Source organism: Pan troglodytes, chromosome 12 (assembly GCF_028858775.2).
Source record: "Pan troglodytes isolate AG18354 chromosome 12, NHGRI_mPanTro3-v2.0_pri, whole genome shotgun sequence".
NCBI lineage: Eukaryota > Metazoa > Chordata > Mammalia > Primates > Hominidae > Pan > Pan troglodytes.
The window spans coordinates 51,390,753-51,413,539 of record NC_072410.2 but is presented as its reverse complement, the minus strand read 5'-3'; the positions used below and the strand labels follow the sequence as shown (position 1 = coordinate 51,413,539).

Below are 22,787 nucleotides of genomic sequence, written 5' to 3'. Positions count from 1 at the left end.
ACATGGCTCCTGCCAAAGCCTGGGCACGGGAGCCTGACTGGGAGTTCACCCTCGGCCCCTTTGTGTTGCCAATTTATTAACAGCAGATAAAACAGTTAAATGGAGACTTAAAAAAAAAAGAAAGAAATACACCTGGCTAGTAGATATGAAAAGATGCTTGACAGTGACACACACACACACACGCACACACACACATACACACCATCAGAGTCATTCATTCTTTCAAGAAATATTTGCTGATTTTCTACTGCGTACCAACTATCATTCTCTGTATTGGAAATAAAGCAGTGAAGAAAACAGACAAATATCCCTGACCTCAGGGAGCTTACATTTCTAGTGGAGGAAGATGGAGAAGAAACAAATAAATAAATTATTGGTATATTGGAAGGTGATAAGTGCTGTGCAAGTAAATAAAGCCATATAAGGGGCCCACATAAAGGAAATGAAAGAAATTTCATAAGTTACTTTGCCTAACTCTAGGGAAATGTTTGAAAATCTAGATGAAATGGATGCTTTTCAAGCAAAATATAAATTACCAAATTCATTGTGGAAGAGAGAGATTCTTATCCAACTAAATATCATAAAGTATCAAGAGAAAATTAGAGAAGAACAACTCTCAGAAATAGCACCAAACAAGATATTTCAAAGGTTAATTATTTCAAACTTTAAAGAACAGATAAGTCCAATGATATTTAAAGTATTTCAGGTTTGAGAAAGAAGTGAGTTTGTAGGGAAATGGTTCTTTTCTTTTTTTTTTTTTTTTTTGAGACAGAGTCTGACTCTGTCACCCAGGCTGGAGTGCAGTGGCGTGATCTCGGCTCACTGCAACCTCTGCCTCCTGGGTTCAAGTGATACTCTTGCCTCAGCCTCCCGAGTAGCTGGGATTACAGGCGTGCACCACCACAGCCAGCTAATTTTTATATTTTTAGTAGAGATTGGGTTTCACCATGTTGGTCAGGCTGGTCTTGAACTCCTAACCTTGTGATTCACCTGCCTCAGCCTCCCAAAGTGCTGGGATTACAGGCATGAGCCACCTTGCCCTGCCTATTTTCTTACATATTTAGTGGAAGTGACACTTTGTAGAAACTTTTTGGGTAGTTTTCCTACAACACCTATTAAAATTAAATGTATGTACACACATATACATTTAATCTAGCATTCCCACTACGATGATTCTAGCCTTTAGAAATTAAAGCATAATTTGGTAAGTCTTTGTATACAGCAGTGTTTGCAGTAGCAAAAAGACTGGAAACAACTTCAGTGTTCAACAACAGGCTGAATAATTGCTGAGGCAGCTATACTATGAATATTATACAATTATTTAAAAAAGGATTATATGGTTTACTTGGAGAAATGTCAGTAATCAGAAAAGCAAATAGCTAATGTGTGAAAAAAGAAAACATTTCCTGTTACATGTAAATAATGTGTTTGTATGAATATAAAGAAATGTATGGAAGGAAACTTATCAAATGTTAACATGGATTATTTGGTGTTTAGGGGGAGCTTGTTGGCTTTTTCTTTGTTGTTTTTGATTTGTTGTCCCTAGCAGGATTTTTGGTTTGAAATGAAAATCCGATAAGATATCTTTTTAAAACGACTTTTCTTTTTAGTCTTTCAAATGCTTGTTTTAATGTGAATAAAAGAAATGCATTTGCTTGAGTGCTAGGTAAAACCGATGTGTGAGACTCAGGGTGGGTGGTGTGATTTGTGTGGTATGCATACAGCAGGGCTTGTAGCTTTACCAGATTTTGAACAATGACTGGGTTTTCATATTGGTATAGTATAGCCACCTTGAGAAGATAAAACATTGCATAACACAGTTCTTTAACGTCTGTCATCCCAAGGTTTTCCATGGGTAAAATGGGGATTACAAATATCTACCACACAGATAGGGCTTTTTATTGTGAAATGACAAAAGGATTTTCAGAGTGTTAAAGTTTTAGCTGAATAAGCTTTGGTTGAATTCTAATTTACAGTTTTGAGTAGCTATGACACACATCATTGCCATAGGGATCAAAAGGTGCAAGGTGACAGGATAAAAGCAGACAAAATCTTGACCATACAAAGCATTATATTAACGTGCTAGGCGCGAATATAACCTGTTATAATATAATGTTATTATTATTATTTGAGATGGAGTCTCACTCTGTTGCCCAGGCTGGAGTGCAGTGGTGCAATCTTCCCTCACTGCAACCTCCGCCTCCCGGGTTCAAGCAATTCACCTGCCTCAGCACCCCCTAGTAGCTGGGACTACAGGCGCGCGCCACCGGCTATTTTTTGTGTTTTTAGTAACGGGGTTTCACCCTGTTGGCCAGGCTGGTCTCGAACTCCTGACCTCAGATGATCCACCCACCTCGGTCTCCCAAAGTGCTGGGATTACAGGCGTGAACCACCGCGCCTGGCCATATAATGTTATTATTGAAGGCACAAATGATCAGGGAAGACTTCAGGAAGGAGGTGAGACAATATAGGTCTTAAAAGGATGAGCAGTTTGGAGAGAACAGGCACAGAACCAGCAAAAGAGTGAAGACGGCGCTGGAGTTTTTTTTTTTTTTGCCGCAGGCGCCTTGGCCGCCACCACGCGGGAGCGCCCCCTTCCGGGAGCCCGCTCCGCCCGGCTCTTCTCGGGCTTCGGGCGAGCGCGGTGCCAGCGGTACGCAGGCGCCGGGAGCCTACGAGGGCTCGCAGGAGCTGGGAGGCGCGCATGCGTGCAGCTCTTTGGAGGCGGTAGCTTTTTCGGCGTCGAGACTGGAGGCTGAGTGCTAAACTGTGTGGGGCGCGAATGGGATCCAGCTGTTAGTCGGGTAGGCATAGGTAGGACCGCTGCCCTGTGGGGAGTAGGGGGTTGGAAGGCGGAGGCCGGTATCGTGGGGGTCCTGAGCCCTTCCTGTGAGATCCGGGCCGACTATTGTATCTGTGTCGCAGCGGCTCCGCACAAAATGGCGGCGGGCAGACGGCGGGGGCGGGAGGAGGTTGGGGGACCCCCGGGATGGGAAGGGAAGCTGTGCTGTGCTACCCTGCTCCGTCGTTTATTCACTTCGCTACCCGGGAGGGCCCGTCCGGGTACTCGTGTAGGACCCTGCCTCGAGAAGAGCTGCCTGACGCTGTTGCACTGGGCCGAGGATCGTGAAGAGCCCTTTGGCGAGGCCGAGGCGGCCCCTTCCCCAGCAGCGCCGGGCCTGCCGAGGCTGCGCTGGGCCTGACAGCCGAGGAAGCGGTGGTGAGGGAACGCCGAGCAGGGAGGAAGCGTTCCCATCGGGCCCGAAGAGGCGGTGGAGTTTGAGCCGAGCCCTCTGACCAGCGACATTGTGCAAGAAGCGTGGAGAGAAGAGCGTGTTTGTGTTTGGGGTTGGGGAGGGGGTGTCGGGATGAAGGAGGGAATGTTAGGATCCAGCGGCTTTTGCGGGCTGGTGTTCTGTGCTGCGTAGTGCAGGTATGAAACCAAAGAAAATATCACCTCTGTGGGAGACTGAGGACTCATAAATGGTTGTGATACCTAACAGTATTTCCAAATTTCTCAGAGGAATTGTGAAAACAGAACGTTAGTGAGTTGTTTTTGTGTGATTCTTAGCTTGGGCCTCGTTCTCTTAAAGGAAGGGGGAATGTATATATATCACAGACTGGAATCCTTGAGAACGTTTGAAATAGATCTTTTGTTGTTTGAGGTAATTGTTAATGAGGGATACTTCAGTATTACAAAATCATTGAGCTAGACAGTGAAGGCTACCTGAAGCTAATTTTTCTTAATCTTAAAATTTGCCCTTAGGCGAAGTTTGGGGCCAGGACCAGAAATTGTAGTAGTCTAAAGGAGTCCCGATGAAAAACTTGTCACCAGGATCCAGCGATTTATGTTCAAGTACTTTTTGTGCTCTGGAATTGTGCACAAAACATTTTCTGCTTTTTCCCCTCATTTGTTGTAAAGGATTATTTTTTCAGGGATGTTGTGCTTGCTGGTTCAGATTTACAATTAAAAATTGATAACCTGGAGAAAAGGATTGACCAAAAAAAGGTGAATTTAAGGAAGTTTTCGGAAAAAAACAAACATGTAAATGACATTCAAATAGCTTTAAATTTTGTTAATGATTAGACATTCGAGACTTAGTGGACTTATGTTGCTGTCTTTTAAAAAAGTTTGACAGCATTTTATATTTTATTTTGTACTCCATATTCTGTAATATGTACTTCTAAATAATTACAGGGCGTCCCAGCATGTTATACATTAAAATATGCTGGGCCATTCCTTCCTTGGGGATTTATTTGTCTTGGAACCAAGAAAGGGTAAATATAACAGTTGGAAGAAATCACAAAATCTTATTCGTTTTTATTAACTAGTTTTCATAATGTGTTTATGGTCACATATTTATTGTATATTGGTTGTATTTGTTTTGTAATCTTTTTTTGCATTTTGCTTTGGAGGGTGTATACGGCAGGTACTCTAGTTTAAAAAGGTTTAGGTACTGTAGTTTAAAAAAGTCATCACTTTGTACTTGACTATCTTAGGGTTTTTCTTGGGTGCTCTTAAGTAGGTGATCTCCGGAAATTTTGTTTTTATGTAGTGGAAGAAAATGAGACAAGTAGTTTAGTGGAAAGAGAATAGGCTTTGCAATCGGAAGATCTGGATTCACATCTCCCTTTTCCTCAGTATGTGTGAGACTTTGGTAAATTATTTTAGTCTTTCTGAGCTTTTGTTTGCTTATCTCTAAAATGGTGAGATTATTACTTCCTGCCTGGGATTTTTGTGAGTGACTGTTAAGTGAGACAGTGTATGGAAAGCTCGTATTCCTTGGCACATACTAGGTGCTTAATGTTAGCTGTTACTTGTATTTCAAAATTGAAGTGCTTAGGCAGCATCATTTGATAGAAAATTATAATCTGTGGGTATTCTCTTCTAATTAAACGGCTTAAAAGGATTTAGAGTAATAGAATTTTGGAGTTGAAAGGCCCTCTAATCTAACTTTCATTAAAATATTTTGTGCTTCTATAAACTTTTTACATGCTTTTCTTGTAGAACTTATCAATATATATTGTAACCATTTATATGATTTTTACGTTAGTCTTTGTATCTTTCCCAGTGCCTGGTATGTATTAGATGCTCAGATGTTGAGTGAATGAACTCAGCTGGTAGTCACCAGAGCCTGGACTCTAAATCATGCTCTTTCCACTGTACCTTAATGTATACTGATTAAGGTTTGGACTAAATTTGTCCAAATCCTTAATAAAATGCCTTATATACTTAGAAACAGTACTTCCAGTATTGGTACCCAGTAACACAGCTTGGGCTGTTTTGCAAGGAAACAGGCGCTAATAAATGCTGCCATGTAGTGGTTTTAGAGACTCTCCAAATTGAAAGTAATTATGTTTGTGGCTAAAGCTAATAAGCCCTCATGTGTATCCAGCTTATCTACTCTTAATTGCTTTAACTTTGTTTAGTGTTTTGAAATTTGTGATGGAAAATTAAAATGGAAGGAAAATAAGTATATAGAAGATGAGAAGAGAATAATGGAAAGGAAAAAGAGTGAGGAAAAGGTGAGATGTAGAAATAAAACACACAACTGTAATAATGCGGGTGAGGGCCGGGTGCGGTGGCTCATGCCTGTAATCCCAGCACTTTGGGAGGCGAGGTGGGCGGATCAGGTCAGGAGATCTAGACCATCCTGGCTAACACGGTGAATCCCCATCTCTACTAAAAATAGAAAAAAAATTAGCCGGGCCTGGTGGCGGGCGCCTGTAGTCCCAGCGACTCGGGAGGCTGAGGCAGGAGAATGGCGTGAACCCGGGAGGTGGAGGTTGCAGTGAGCCGAGATTGCACCACTGCACTCCAGCCTGGGCGACAGAGCTAGACTCCGTCTCCAAAAAAAAAAACCAAAAGAAAACAAAAAAAACTCCGGTGAGGGTTAAGAATAACAAGGGTTTTGGTTTGAAAAGAAAGTCCAGGAAACAGGAGAAATAGCTTTAACGTACATTATGTTTTTTTGCTTTGTTTTTGAGACAGGATCTCACTCTTTCTCTGAGGCCACCATGGTTCCCTGCGGCCTCTACCTCCTGGGTGCAAGCGATGTTCCTGCCTCAGTCTCCTGAGTAGTTGGGACAACAGGCACACGTCCCCACGCTTGGCTAATCTTTTTTAAAAAAATTTATAGAGACAAGGTCTTGCTGTATTGCCCAGGCTGGTCTCGAACTCCTGGACTCAAGCCATCCTCCCACCTTAACCCTCCTAAATTGCTGGGATTACAGGTGTGAGCTATTGCGCTCAGCCTGTTTTCTTCATGGTTAGCCTGAGGAACATATATTTTGGATTTTTTTTTTTATTCTTTTGAACCAAAATATATTTATTGTTCATTCAAGTTTAAGAAAAAATTTCCTATCTTATTTCCACAGTCGGTTAAACTTTTAGCTAACTTGCCTGTTGTCTCTGCTGAGTAAAAGTTGCCAACTTTTGTTTTAAATATTTTTACCGAAAAAAAAAACCAAACCATTTTACTATGGAAAATTTTAAACATATACAAAAGTAGAGAGAATGATACTAATTCATTCATGTGCCTGTCCAGTTTCAATTATCTAGCTAATGGTCAGTCTTGTTTCATCTCTACTTGCTTATTTTTAAACAAATGCTTCTATCAGTTCAATATATAGTTCAGAATTTTCTCTAGAGTGTTTAGAAGAAAACATGCATATTACACGTAAAACAACAGTAACTATGAGTAATTAATTTTAATATCAGATATTCAGACATATCAAATTTCCCCAGTTGTAACTCACTACCTCCCACCCCCATGCATATGTGGTAAAGGTTGTTGGAGTCAGGATCCAACTAATGTTCATAATTCATTTATAATTGGTTACGATTGATAACTCTCAAGTCTATAAACTCCCCACCTACCTTTTCTTAGAGTTTACGTGAAGAAAAACTTCGCTTTTTATACATTATTTAGATAATCTTTTGCTTCATCAGCATCTGAATTCATGAATTTTGATGTGACTTTAAAAATGTACTTGATAAGGCCGGGGCACGGTGGCTCACGCCTGTAATCCTAGCACTTTGGGAAGCCGAGGCAGGCGGATCACCTGAGGTTGGGAGCTTAAGACCAGCCTGACCAACATGGAGAAACCCCGTCTCTACTAAAAATACAAAATTAGCTGGGGTGGTGGTGCATGTCTGTAATCCCAGCTACTCGGGAGGCTGAGGTAGGAGAATCGCTTGAAGCCGGGAGGCGGAGGTTGCGGTGAGCCGAGATTTGCGCCCTTGCACTCCAACCAGGGCAACAAGAGTGAAATTCCATCTCCAAAAAAAAAAAAAAAAAAAAACCCAAAAAAACACAAGTGCTTGTTAAACAAATTGCTAGATCTCAATATAGGAAATACTGAAAGAAAGGTGGATGTAAGCAATTAACTCCTATGTCTAATATAATTTTCAAAAATTACTCAAGTCTTACTAAAAGGAAGAAACACCTATTAAGCATTTTGTTTACTGTTGAGCATTTTTTGAGCACCTGTTGCATGTCAGGATTTACAATTTTAGTTAATCTTCACAGCAGCATTCCCAGTGGGTACTGTTGTTTCATTTTCACAGGATGAAACAGGCTTGGATTAACCAGCTTGCTCCGGGTAACATTGTTAGCAAGCAGTGGGACCAGAGTTATTTCACAGGATGAAATAGGCTTGGATTAACCAGCTTGCTCAGGGTAACATTGTTAGCAAGCAGCAGGACCAGAGTTAAAACACTGAATGTAGGGTCTAAGTTCTTAAAGACTGTGCTTGTGCTGCACTACCTCTCTAAAGCTGAATTAGTAGTGTAAAATTTTACTTAAGGAGTTAACTAATTTTGCATGCAGTCATTCACTGGCACCCCTCCTAGCAGGGTGGGTATCTTCAGATCAGTGGAAATTTCCCCAAAGATTAGATTATTATGGATTGCATAATAGGCTGACTAACAGTCAATAGTTAGGAAGTGAACATGATGTAGAAAAGAAAGGCCAAATCCAAAAATGTGTTTAAGGCTGATGCTCTTTATTATACTGCAGGTTTTCTGCCTCTTGCCATATTGCCTATAGTTTTTTTTTTTTTGACTTTGTATAAAGTAAGAAGATCACATAGTCCAATGTTGGTCATGAAATGTTGTGCCATTAACTATATTTGAATGAATTTAAGTGACAGGTGGTGGGGGAGTTCCCTGTCTCCTGCATATATGGTTTTTTTCCCGAAAAGTTTGACATTAAGTTGCATATATTGTGGTCCTTTATCTCTAAATACTTCAGTGTGTATTTCCTAAAAATATTTTCTTTCACAGTCATAGTTACCAACTTCAATGAATTTCACATTTATAAAATCCTTTTTTATTTTTTTGAGGAAGTGTCTGGCTCTGTCACCTAGGCTGGAGTCCAGTGAGTGATCTCGGCTTACTGCAATCTCTGCCTCCTGGGCTCAAGCGATCCTCCCAAGTGGCTGGGAGTACTGGCTCAGGCGCGCACCACCATGCCTGGCTACGTTTTATATTTTTTGTAGAGATGGGATTTTGCCATGTTGCCCAGGCTGGTCTCGAACTCCTGAGCTCAAGCATTCCACCTGTCTCGGCCTCCCAAAGTAGTAAGATTACATGCATGAGCCAATGCGCAGCCTATAAAATTATTCAATCTACTATTTGTATTCTGGTTTTTGTCAATTGACCCAATAATGTTTTTTATAGCAGTTTTTTTTCCCCCTCCAGTACAGGACTAAACTAAGATCAGATGTTGCATTTAGTTGTTATGTCTTTTTAATCTTCCTTAGTCTGGAACATTTCCATAGTCTGCCTTTATCTTTTGTGAAGTTGACATTTTTGAAGAATACAATCTGCTTTGCTTTTCTCTTTAATAGAGCACTTCTCATTTTGGATTTATCTGATGTTTCCTCTTGATTAGATGTAGATTATATGTCCCTGGGCAGAAAAATCACATAACTAATGCTATGTCCCCAGGATATCAGATCTGGAGATTTACCATTTCCATTTGCCCTTCATGCATGATACTATGTGTGAGCATATGCTATGGTTAAAGTGCTTGTTTCCCCCCACTCCCCCTGGAATTAATCTCTGGAGAGACGTTTTAAGACCATGCAAATATCCTACTCATTAGAATTTACCTCTGTAACACCCACTCATGATTCTTACCTGAACCATCCTTTACTATGATGGTTGCAAAATGATTTCTACTCCAACTGTTATTCTACATTTAGTAGTAGGTACTCAGCACTCTATAAGAGCTTCCCTTCTTCCGCATTGATTAATTTATTGCTATGTATTTATGGACTCTGTTTTTTCCAGTGTTTGATAATTTATTACTCTTCAGTTCTTTCTTGCTTTCTCCTATTTCCTATTTGTATTTCTTGTCTTTCGTAATGAAAGCCCTAAGTTCCTAGCACCATCAAAACATTTACTTACTTGCTCAAACTTATGATGTATCTAAAGTAGTTTCAGAATTGCTTCATCCATACCACTACAAAAAATAAAATTACTAAAAAGAGTGAAAATTTGTTATTCTTCTCTTTCCCTTAGCTCCATCAAAACTGAGGTACATAAATCGTTTTTTATTTATTTATTTTCCTGGGGGGCTGTAACACTCGGGGTGTGGCCTCCTGTGAGGTACATAAATTGAATAGTGGTTTATAAGTTCTTGGATTAGTTTTCTTTTTCCCCTTCAATGTATTGTGGTATGCATTTGAAATATGATTGGATTAGTTTGCTTTCAGTGTTAGATATTTTTCTCCATCCCATCCTTACTGATTTTTAAAATATATGTAAATTGTTAACATGTTTCCAAAGGTTAAAACTGTATAGTAAGATGCTCCGTGAAATAACATTACCATATCCCTTCAATCCTTTCTATCCATTACCCCTTATAGATTACCAGATTCATCGTTTTCTGTATTATTCTTCCTTTGTTTCTTTGTGCTAACCATAAAGAGGTATATGTATGTTTTCCTATTTTCCTTTTTTGTTTAACACAAAAGATGGCATACTGTATGCTCATCTGCACTTGTAAAGACTTTAAGGCTTATGGCTTTTAATGCATTTAGTCGGTTTAGGTTTTTTTTTTTTTTTTTTTATTGAGACGGAGTCTCACTTGCACCCAGGCTGGAGTGCAGTGGCACGATCTCAGTGCACTGCAGCCTCCACCTCCCAGGTGCAAGTAGATTCTCCTGCCTCAGCCTCCTGAGTGGCTGGGATTACAGGCGCCTGCCAGCACACCCGGCTAATTTTTATATTTTTAGTAGAGAGAGGGTTTCACCATGTTGGTCAGGCTGGTCTTGAATTCCTGACCTGGTGATCCGCCCTCCTCAGCCTCCCAAAGTGCTGAGATTACAGGCATGAGCCACCGCGCCCGGCCAGTTTAGGTATATTTAATTGAAGATTTTAGAACCCACTTTAGGTAAATGGAAACATTTTTTGGCCATGTTACTCCATGAAGAAAAGCAAATAACCAAATGGCAGAGAGGGCAAGGATGAGTTAGGCTTCAGAAACAATTGGGACTGGATATTGAATACCTTCATTATTGTCTTTACTTCTTGGTCTTGCTTATCTCTGTTCCAGTGGCTTTTGTTGTTGTTGTTTTATGGTGCAGTTTCTCAGTAAAGCAGTAAATAGGGCTGTTAACAGCATTTGAATTTTAGAAACATCTACCACTTTTCTCATTTCTAGTTTAACAAAAAATCCTAGGGAAGATTTCTTTGTTCCAACTTGGATAAGGTGTTTCCTCTTGGGCTAACCTGTTATACTTACTAGGAGTGTTTAGAGCAAGGCCACCAGTGCACATCTGCGGGGGAGCATCATTTACAATAAATACAATGTTGTGCTCTAGAGGCCTGTTTACGTATGCAGGTCACATGCTCCTAAGAAATAAAAAGGTATATCTTAAAATAGCCCATTTATCAAAAAACCATTTTCCTGAAATGGATAACAATATTAAATCATTGCTATATGGGATTAATGCCAGGTTCTCATGGAGATCTCTTAACATTGTGCATTAGCAGTTTTCCATTTTTTTTCAAATCTGAAATCATGGTGTTTATCAATCCTTGCAGTTAGTAGTGAAATTTGGTGTTGCCCTTCATGATGCCAAATAACGTTTCTAATTTTCTGCTTATTTTTGCTTTCTGTTTCATTGACTGTTTCTTTGAAGGCACCACATTTTGGCATTTTAACGTGAAACATGGTACTCTCTGTCAACACTTGTGGCACCCTCAGAATTGTTACTTGCATACCTTTTGTGAGACGAGAGGACAAAGACTAATAGTAAAGAAGTTGGCTGAGTGGCTTTATCTGCGTGGTAGGAGAGATCAGCAGATTGAGTACCAGGAAAGCACAGAATGACATGTTAGTTTTTATAGCTGAATAAACAATCAGCCTCTTCTATTAACTACCCATTGTAATAACTGCATTCTTAAGTACCAAAGTGAATTTATATATTCTGAGACAAACAGTGCTCTGACAAAGCAGTATCAAATGAGGTATATGGGTGTATGTCTAGAAAAATAATGTTAGTGGTAGTTTTCCCTTTGTGGGAAGATTATAGAATACTTTTTTTTCTTTCCTGCATGTTATAGGGTGGTTTTTCTTTTTTGGGGGCGGATTTTGAAACTGTATTGCTTTTTTATGATTAGAAATAAAGTTATAAAGTAGATTTACACTTAATGTATCTGGTATATGGAAAGAACACCAATGGGAGATGTTGTAATCTTGTTACTTCCTAGCTGTGTTTTACTTAATGTGTGAACTGGAATTCCTTTGCTCTTAAGGTCATTGTGAAGCTCAGACGAGATAATATTTAAAGTGCTTTGTAAACTTTAAAGTAGTGTAAGCCCAAAAGTATGGTGTTTGATATAAATCTTTTCCTTATAAGTCTGATGGAGCCATTATCTGATGGATTGATTTTTGATGATGGTTTTGGATAAAGTCTACCCATATCTGTAAAGAAAATTAAGGGCTCCCTTCCTTCTGAAAGACTGCATCAAAATAATAGGCAGTTCTTGATTGTCCGTGGTATTGGAGATCTCAGAAATACCTCACAGGATCTAATAGCGCTATCTTTTCAATTCATCAAGCCGTTTCATCATGGCTTCCTCAAGAACCCAGTTTCTACTATGTTTCTGAAAGAATTTTTATGGTTGACATTATATTGAATATTTCTTGTTTTACAGTGGTATGTTTTAGTTCTTAAAAGGACATAAATGAGAGTTATTAGTTACTTGTTAAAACAGTTCAAAGGTTCAGCATGTTTTGTCACTATTAAGTATCCAGTTTTTGAAAAATAGTAAATTTAGAAAAATAAAATGTCAACTGAAAAGAGCAAATAGTATACTTCTAATTTTGTACAGTGTTTGATATATCCCACCCCCCCCATCATGCGTGCATGAATGTACACTAAAGTAGATGAAACTATACCAGAGTATTAATTTACTCTGGGTGATGGTTTTATTGGTAAGGATTTTGTTTGCAGGTTGTTATTGTTTCTGTAACAAGCACACATTACTTACATAACTAGGAATAAAACATTTATTTTAAAGGGTTAATGCTACTTAATTGCAGTTTTTTCCCCAACAAGTTAATAGTTAAGAACCCTGATCTCAACTCTCGTTTTTCCAGGTTATTTATTTCATAAGACGACTATCCATAAATCTTCCGATGAACGAACCTCTTTATGACCAGAGCTCCTGGGGTTAAAGGAGAAAGGTTTTATAATGGCTGTCTTAATTTGTTTGGTGGTTTTCCAGGTATTAATGCCAAATTTGCCTTTGTTTAGTTTCTGTTTCTTATCACACTGTTTTCAGGTTACATCATTATCTTAAAAAGGCAGAGGCTTTGTTTTCTTCGTTGTGATATAACCTAATTCTTAGAGGTTTCTTACCAAGATCACTTTGCTTGTTTTGCTTAATTTTATTTTCTAAATTTTACAAATTAATATTTTCCACCAAAAGGTGGAACGAAACAAAGACAGCAAAATATCAAACTGTTCAGTAATAGTTAAAAAAGTCAAGTGGGAAGGAAGGTTATTTGGTATAATTAAAATGATTTTAGACTTAAATCTGAATTTATTATTTATACATTGCTTGTTAATCAGCTTGTTACTGATTTGGCTTTTGTTAGACCTTGGTGTGATAATGTTAGATTGAGAAGAATGATGTCATCTTCACTAACTCATGTTCGTGGATTTTTACTCTTCCCGTTTTTTGTTTTGTTAAAAATGTCATGCCGGCTGGGCATGGTGGCTCGTGTCTGAAATCCCAACACTTTAGGAGGCCGAGGCGGGTGAATCACATGAGGTCAGGAGTTCAAGACCAGCCTGGCCAACGTGGTGAAACCCTGTCTCTACTAAAAATAAAAAAAGCCAGGCATGGTGTCAGACGCCTGTAATCCCAGCAATTCGGGAGGCTGAGGCAGGAGAATCGCTTGAACCCAGGAGGTGGAGGTTTCAGTGAGCTGAGGTTGTGTCACTGCACTCCAGCCTGGGTGACAGTGAGACTCTGTCTCAAAAAAAAAAAAAAAAAAGTCATACTAATATTTAGGATTTAAACTTTTTATTTTGGAAATCTTCAGAAATGTAAAAAAAGCACAGATAAATTCTTAGGGACTCAGCTTCCACAACCAGTATTTTTATGTGTCTTGCTTCATCAAATTCCCTTCATCTACCACCACCACCGCCCCTTGCCCCACTACACATGTTCACTCTTTCCCTCACCTCCGCCCAGATTATTTTAAAGAAAATCTCAGACACATTATTTTACTCATTAAGCACTTGAGCCTGTAACTTTTGCCTCTTTTTGCCAGTGCATCTGTGAATCTACATAGAAAACTGTAGATTTAAAGTTTATAATAGCCAAAGAAAAGGCATTGGGATGATGATGGTGGTGAGAGGAAAAAGAAAAGTACATACGAGAAGTATTGACAGGAATACACTGAATTTTATAGTTAGAAATGGAGATTTTTGTGCGTGTGTGTGTTTGTCTTGGTAATTTGGTAAGGGAATTGGTGTAGAGAGAGCAGAGGATTGAAAAAGCCACTAAAAACAGTAGCTGACATATGGCATAAGGGATGTTGGTTCCTAACACTTTTTTTCTGTCTTCATAGCTGACGTCTATCAAATAGTCCTGAGGGTGCGAAGACTCTAATGTTTTAGCTGAAGCTATTTTTTTTGTCTTGAATATTATGCCTTTGTCAGAAATATGTAGTTAATAAGTTATAATTTACTTTTTATCATTTCCAGTACAACTGTCTTACAGTATTTTATCCAAAGACTTTAGGATACTCCAAATTTTTGAAAATTTGATAAACATGTTTAGTAAGACATTGTTATTTGAAATCTCATTTGTACTAGTTTCCTCAAAACTGTAGAAGATGCCATCCTACAAAACTCAATTCAAGCATTTCTGTCTTCCAGAAATCCTTTTCTGATATCTCAGCCTTGTTATAATACTGACAAACCTTACTGAAATTTGTTTTTTTTCTGTTAGATTGTTGGCACTTTGGCTATAGGAATGCAACTGTATTTTATTTGGCTTTGAAACTAAGAAGTAGCCTGGTGACTGTCATGTTAGGCTCTCAGAAGATATTTAATACATTGAGTGAATAATTCTGAACTTACTCCTATCCACTAAAAACAAAAAGGGGGGAAAGAAGGGTCTGTTAGGATGTATCTCCTCACCCCACCCCACAGTGGCGTGCAGGATTTAGATGGAAACTTGTAAGAAGGAAATTTGTGACCTACTGTCATTCCCAATTAAATGTTCCTGCCTGCCAATAAGTAAAACAGAAACAACAAAAATCAGTGTTTAGCAAAATTGAGATGTATGGAAGTGATCGAGTAGAAGGCATTAGGCATGTAGCAGTGTAGGAGAGCCAGTAGCTAAAAATTAAATGGAATAGAAGAGAGATTAGATTGTCTCCTAACCATGTGAATTGAGGCCTTAAAAATGTAGATTCTGACACCCCTAAATAGAACTTCTTAACCTTTTTGGGTCATAGACCTTTTTGACAAGTAGATGACAGACTCTTATAGTTTGAGTTTGAATTTTCTGCTTTCTGCTCCCCTCTCCCCACCAAAAAAACTCACGTTTTCCTCTTGTATCACACCATCTCCTGTTAAAATTAACAGCTTGCCGCCAGGCGTGGTGGCTCATGCCTGTAATCCCAGCACTTTGGGAGGCTGAGGCGGGTGGATCACAAGGTCAGGAGATCGAGACCATCCTGGCTAACATGGTGAAACCCCGTCTCTACTAAAAATAAAAATAATCAGCCGGGTGTGGTGGCATGCACCTGTAGTCCCAGCTACTCAGGAGGGCGAGACAGGAGAATTGCTTGAACCTGGGAGGCGGAGGTTGCAGTGAGCCAAGATCATGCCACTGCACTCCAGCTTGGGTGACAGAGCGAGACTCCATCTCAAAAAAAATAAAATAAAATAACAGCTTGCCCTCTACTTTTAGTATCCAAATTCTGAAACTCTCTCCAACCCAGAAGAATTTTCCTATCTTTTTTGTATGGATTCTGATTCTGGTCATTAAAAGCCTTTACGTAGTAGTGTCCCTTTTTCTGAGGGAGATACGTTCTAAGGACCTGCCAGTGGATGCTGAAAATACAGATGTACTATAGTTTATTTGACCAGTTTCCAGTCTCTCTGCAAGCTGTTATAATTGCAGAAGCATGAAAAGGGAAGTTTTCAAGAGATTTCTAACTATATATTGTATCATTTTGGTTACCCTGATTTCATGAGATACTAGCTCCATCTTAAAAAGTAGAGTGTTAGCTATATGAAGGAGAGATCTGTTCTGGCTGTAATATCTTTGGTCCTTCCTTACCTAGAACAATGATGTCAGTAATTATTTTGTATGAATAAAGGCTGAATTTGAACTTATTCTCTAGATTTATTGCTAAGAAAACTTTCTCAAAATTTCTTGGGAGTACTTAACATTTAAAAAACTGTCTTGAATGGCCTGATACTTAATCTTGGAATTTTATTCCCTTGAATTGATTGAGAAGGACATAAAAGTTAAGTGACAAAGTAAAAATGCTGTTGGTGGGGCACCTAAGTTAAATTTGAAAAAATAAGGCTTCAGAATTATGTAATTGCAAAAGGAAACTGTAATACCTTATAAATAGCTTGAAGTATAAATAACAAGCATCCTTTCAGTTAAAACATTTTATTTGGAGTGGATATGAATGATAGAAGACAAACTTTGCTAAATGATTAAAAATGTACTTAACATTTTTAATTAAAACTGAAAATTGTGCAAATGAAATATGAGTATACAGTAGTCTCCCCTTATCCATGGCTTTACTTTCTGCAGTTAGTTACCTGTAGTCAACCACCATCCAAAAATAGGTGAGTATGGTATGAGAATGACATTTTGAGAGCAACCACATTCATATAACTTTTATTATGCTATATTTTAATTATTTTTAATTGTTAATCTCTTACTGTAGCTGATTTATAAATTAAGTGTTATCACAGGTATGGATATATAGGAAAAAACACAGTATATATAGGATTTAGTACCATCCATGGTTTCAGGCATCCATTGGGGATCTTGGAATGCATCCACCTCAGAGAAGAGGTGACCATTATACTCCTTAAATTTCATTCACAAAGAAAAGGCAACATAATGCTTACTTTTTTTAACCATTGAAGATATGTTATTTGGCATATAGGTCATAGGCAGATATTTTATTTATATGAATTTTTTGAGACAGTGTCTGCTTTGCCACCTAGACTGGAGTACAGTGGTGGAAACAGCTCAGTGCAGCCTTGACATCCTGGACTCAAGCAGTCCTACCACCTGAGCCTCCTGAGTAGCTAGTTGGAAAAAACCAACATGCTTGGTTTTTTCATTTTTGTAGAGATGAGGTCTCACCATGTTGCCCAGGCTGACCTCGAACTCCTGGGCTCAAAGCAGTCCTCCTGCCTTGGCCTCCCAAAGTATTGGGATTACAGGTGTGAGCCACCTGTATTTTTTTTTGTAGAGACAGGATTTCGTCATGTTGCCCAGGCTGGTCTTGAACCCCTGGGCTCAGAGCATTCGGCCTGCCTTGGCCTCCCGAAGTGCTAGGATTACAGGCGTGAGTGAGCTACCTCACCTGGCCTCTCATAGACTTTAATATGCTAATAGACATTGTTCCCCTCTAAAAGGCAAGTATGGTGGCCTTCAAACTTTCTTGGCCAGGCAACATCTTTGTAGAAGACCACTGTTAGAGTACTCTAGTATTCTGGAGAATACAGTTTGTCAAGGGCAGTTGTCTTAACCTTCTATAAATGTGTACTTGAATCATTGTAATGCAATGTTGGGCACATTAGGAAATACACAGTACATTTTTGCCTTTAAGGAATTTAAAATGGAGATTGTTCCAAATGATACTTATTCACAATTCCATTTAGTAATTAGATCACTCTGATTGAAATTTGTTCCTTTGCTGTTTTATTTTGGGGGAGAAACATTATTTGGAAGAGCTTGTGCTTATGAAGTTATAAGAGGAGTCTTCACCAAATGGAATAAGTGGTTCAGAAAGCATTGTAATAACTACATGATAAACTGCTTACATAAGCAATGCGTATCTTTTAGGATTGGGTGAAGACAGTTGTTTTTGGAAGATATTTTATTATGTAGAAGGTAGGCACAATTTCATATGATTCATGATTGTTTAAAAAGACTGTGAGTTTGTTACAAATGAACTTTTTAACAGAATGTAGGTATCATTGTTTGGTAAGCTTGTGTCTGCAGCTTGTATCTGGTGAATCAAAAGCCTGTGTATTTGATGTATTTTTGTGTTTCATTCTAATTTGAAAATTAACCTGTGCATGTTACTAATGAGTACTTTGGATGTGACCATTCAGATAGTTTAACAAATATTTGAGGATCTTTTGAGTAGGAGTAGGGTTTATATGCTTGGGGGTTAAGACTTAGCCATGAACATAAACCTTCAATTGACATTAGGTTGTTGAAAAAGACCATGTGTGTATGAGTGCAAAAACATAAGATAGTAAGAATCCAAAAATGGTGCAAGCAATAAATAAAGGTTATTGAATGCCGGGCGACGTGGCTCATATCCCAGCACTTTGGGAGGTCAAGGCAAGTGTATCACTTGAGATCAGGAGTTTGAGACCAGCCTGGCCTACATGACGAAACCCCATCTCTACTAAAAATACAAAAAATTAGCCAGGTAGCATGGTGGCACATGCCTGTAATCCCAGCTACTCGGGAGGCTGAGGCAGGAGAATGGCTTGAACCCGAGAGGTGGAGGTTGCAGTGAGCCGAGATTGCGCCATTGGACTCCAGCCTGAGTGACAAAGCGCATCCCTGTCTTTAAAAAAAGAAAAAAAAAAGGAAAGATTATTGGAAGACTCACTCTTGGCATTGGTAGTCAAGGGAGGTTGAATGGGGGTGACCTTGAAGGATGAATAAAGTCAGGTGAGCGTCCAGGGCAAGGTTTGTTTTTGATTGGAAGAGATGAAGAGATTTGGGAAGAATAGGAACAAAGGCATAGCAAAAATACCTGTCTGATAAAATTAGAGAGATTGGTTAGATTGGTTGGACCTTAAACAATAAAGCTAAGAAATGAAGGGAATGAGATATTTGTGGATTTTTGAACAGAGGAGTTGTGTGGTGAAAATGTCCTTTTGCAAAGGTTAAATGTGGTGGCAGCATGCAAAATGATTGGAGGGAAGGGTGTTAACCAGATAAAGACCATTTTCCCAGCCAAATTAACAATTACTAACATTACATATAAATAGAGAAAAGTGTATAGTAAAGTAACGGATGGAATTGTGGCTTGAACCAGACAGTGATGGTTAGCAAATAGGATCCATGATGTTGATGTTTATAACAATTGTAGATGCCTCAAGACCTCACATTTTCCACCATGCATTTCAATCACACATAAAAGTGAGGTCCTGATAGCACCAGCATAGTCTATATGCTCATAAATTTTTTAATCGTAGAAAAGGCAAGTTGTGTGGCTGCTGACCTTGGTCCTGAATGGTAGCTAAAGTACTGTTTTCTGAGAAGAGTGTTGAAGGGGGTAGTACAGTCTGATGGGCTGGTCAGCAACCAGTTTTAACTAATAAAGTGCCTGGAAACTGTAAGTTACTTTTACTCACATCGGTTAATGGTTAAGAGCACAGATTACTGGACCAGATAACCTTGAATACAAATCTCAGCACAGTCACTTTTCTTTGTAAGTTACTTCACCTGTGTGTGCCTTAGTGTCTTCCTATGTAAAACTGTACATATCTCAGGACTGTTGTGAGCATCAAATGACCCATTCCATTTAAAGTTCATAGAACACTGACTGACACGTGGACAGTGCTCTATATAGTTAATCATTATTGTCATCCATATATATTCGTCCATACTGCGACTATGGAGGGAATCCAAGGGAAGGGTTACTGGTTTTGTTATGTATTATGTTCTATGTTATAACGAATTCGATGCCATTGCATACTGTTTTCTTAGACTCTGTAGTCAGGTTATTGGCAACAAATTTTTATCTTACAAGAAACAACTATTTAATAATAGGAACATAAGTGTAGTTTAATTGCCCTATGGGATTTATTAGATGTCAAGGCTGATTCCAAGGAAGATTTTGTTTTACAAAAATGGGTCTTTTAGGCTTACAGTTCTTACTTTCATTATTTGTATATCTGATAACATGCGTATTAAATGTGTGCATTTATAAGTATTTTAATGCCTTCATCTTTTTTTTCCCCAGTATTACAGCGTGAAATAAATTCCCAGTATTTTTCAAGATTATGTAAAAGGAGTTGTAATTACTGCTCAGCACCTAGGACAGCACCCAGTGCAACACAATGTACATGAACTCTGGCTTGAGGTTTGGGGCTTGTGTTCTGCATTCAGGAAAGAAAAGAAGAGAAAGTTTTTGGGAAATTTAAATCTTCGTAAGCCCTTACTCTAAAAGTATATGAAATGCAGAATGGTTTCATGGCTTTATTTCAAAATGTTTTACACTGGCTGTAGAACCCACTTCATGAAGTAGTTTGAGTTAAAATGATCTAATATTTGTGTTTTAACTTTCAGCTTTGTGTTATTCTTGGAAAATTTCGCACCACTTGTGAATTCCTTGAACCTGGGCATTGCAAACCCACTTCTGTTGGGCCCATCTCCTTTGCACTTTGCTCAGATTAAGACTCAGTTGGCGCTTCAGCAGCTGAATGCCGTTGCCTCACATGGTTCAACACCACCTTATACTTTATTAAATCAGGCTTTCTTGAAAATAGCCATGTCGAGACCCAGGTTTAATCCTCGAGGAGACTTTCCACTTCAAAGGCCACGAGCACCTAACCCTTCTGGGATGAGGCCTCCAGGACCATTTATGAGGCCTGGATCTATGGGTCTCCCAAGATTTTACCCAGCAGGGAGAGCACGTGGAATTCCACACAGATTTGCTGGCCATGAATCTTATCAGAACATGGGGCCACAGAGAATGAATGTTCAGGTAACTCAACACAGAACTGATCCAAGATTGACCAAAGAAAAACTGGATTTTCATGAAGCACAACAGAAGAAGGGGAAGCCTCATGGTAGCCGGTGGGATGATGAGCCTCATATATCTGCATCAGTGGCAGTGAAACAGAGTTCTGTAACACAGGTTACAGAGCAGAGTCCCAAAGTACAGAGCCGCTATACAAAAGAGAGTGCCTCAAGTATCTTAGCAAGTTTTGGATTATCTAATGAAGACCTAGAAGAACTTAGTCGCTATCCTGATGAACAACTAACTCCTGAAAATATGCCATTAATTTTGAGGGATATAAGAATGCGAAAAATGGGGCGCCGATTACCTAATTTACCTTCTCAGAGCAGAAATAAAGAAACACTTGGTAGTGAAGCAGTTTCAAGTAATGTGATCGATTATGGGCATGCAAGCAAATATGGCTACACAGAAGATCCACTTGAAGTACGTATTTATGATCCTGAAATTCCAACTGATGAGGTCGAGAATGAATTTCAGTCACAGCAGAACATTTCTGCATCTGTTCCCAATCCAAATGTGATATGTAATTCTATGTTTCCTGTTGAAGACGTATTTCGCCAAATGGACTTCCCCGGTGAGTCCTCCAATAATCGGTCCTTTTTCTCAGTTGAGAGTGGAACCAAGATGTCAGGCTTACACATTTCAGGAGGACAGTCAGTCCTTGAACCCATAAAATCCGTCAACCAATCCATTAACCAAACAGTTAGCCAGACAATGAGTCAATCTCTGATTCCTCCATCTATGAACCAGCAACCTTTTTCGTCGGAATTAATTTCATCTGTAAGCCAGCAAGAGCGGATCCCACATGAACCTGTGATTAATTCATCTAACGTACATGTTGGATCAAGAGGAAGTAAAAAGAATTACCAGTCACAGGCTGACATTCCCATTCGGTCTCCCTTTGGTATTGTGAAAGCATCCTGGCTACCAAAGTTTTCACATGCTGATGCCCAGAAGATGAAGAGACTTCCAACTCCTTCTATGATGAATGATTATTATGCAGCATCTCCAAGAATATTTCCACATTTGTGTTCTCTGTGTAACGTAGAATGTAGTCATTTGAAGGTGAGTGTTTTTAAAAAAAGATCACTGTATAATGATGCTCAGCGCCATTTTTCTCTAAATTCTGATATGTATGCTGCTTGTTAACTAGGCGTTAAGGAAATGGCAGAAGGTAATTTTAATTGCAACCTCAATACATAGTTGTAATCTTAAGTAGCCCTGGCCTTAGTACTGAATTGAATTTTAGGCTTACTGTATTCCTATGACCGGGCACACCATATTTTAGTAGTATGTCCATTTATTTTGAACTTTTAGTTATCCCACTTACGCAACATGAAATTTATGTAACATAAGCTGCGTACTTACAAGACAATGTCACATGGAATCACCTTTCTCTAAAAGGATCTGTTAGTATAAAAATACAAAGAGATGGTATAACCCATTTGTAATGCACACATTTAAGAGACAGTATATTATAGCCTTGCACATATATACCTGTCTTGGGATAAAGACAATTAATGTTGATTTAAATATTTCCTGACTTTATGTAGACTAGTGATTTTTAGTATTTTTTGAGAAGAAGCTTTCTAAAATAACTTCATAGCAAAAATAAGTCAAGGTGCAGTAATTATTCTGGGACCAGCTGTGGACTCAGAAAATAGTGTAAAATGATAGAAATTTGTAGAGAAAAATCTCTAAAAAATAAAGAAGATTTAGGTACTTTGATAGTATAGTTAGAAGGAAGTATTTTGCAGAGGCAGTAAAGTGTACTATAATGTAGAACATACTGTTCAGTCATAATCATTGGTAGATTTGAGCAGGAATTTCCAAGTAAATTTTATTTACTTACGTATGGTTGGCAATCACTGTTTCTTCTATTTACTAATGTGATTTATAGATTTAGATTGTAAAGGGTCAGAAGGGAATATACTAACATGGGAAAAAGCTTTGATTCAAGGCCATGGCCTGGAATTGGTTGTATACTTAGGCTTAAAAATCTATGTGTTAACGCTCTTGTTCTTTTCTTCCAGTGCTGCCTTTCGATTTTCTTTTCATTATTTACTCACTAGGTTTTCGTCTACATGAATCTGATAATTAGATCTGTTGGTATTTTCTTAAGGTTAACTCCAGCAAAAGAAAGCAGCATTCTACCCCATTTTAGCCAGATGTGCCAAATTCTATTAAAATAATAGTTGCCTTATTCCATCAGAAGGGATAGCAAAGTCCTTACAAGGGAAAGTCTTAGAATAATTCATATCACCTAATTGTAATCTGTAA

The 22,787-nt window shown here is 38.7% G+C and overlaps 1 protein-coding gene across 10 annotated transcripts in view; it reads left to right on the top strand.

Annotated features, from left to right (window-relative positions):
• Window positions 1-22,787, top strand: part of ZNF638 (zinc finger protein 638) — a 152,603-nt gene that overhangs the window by 52,428 nt on the left and 77,388 nt on the right. For 3 of the 10 annotated variants that reach the window (XM_009442646.5, XM_009442644.5, XM_009442645.5), the window contains exon 2: window positions 20,054-21,572. The exons of 1 other annotated variant lie outside the window; for it this stretch is intronic. In XM_009442646.5, coding sequence (XP_009440921.2) covers window positions 20,054-21,572 — 1,519 coding nt within the window. Of the gene's footprint in view, window positions 1-2,587; window positions 2,815-20,053; window positions 21,573-22,787 lie in introns of those variants that run through there. 6 more of the 10 variants (XM_063789733.1, XM_063789732.1, XM_001149232.8 and 3 more) reach the window with 5 other exon arrangements.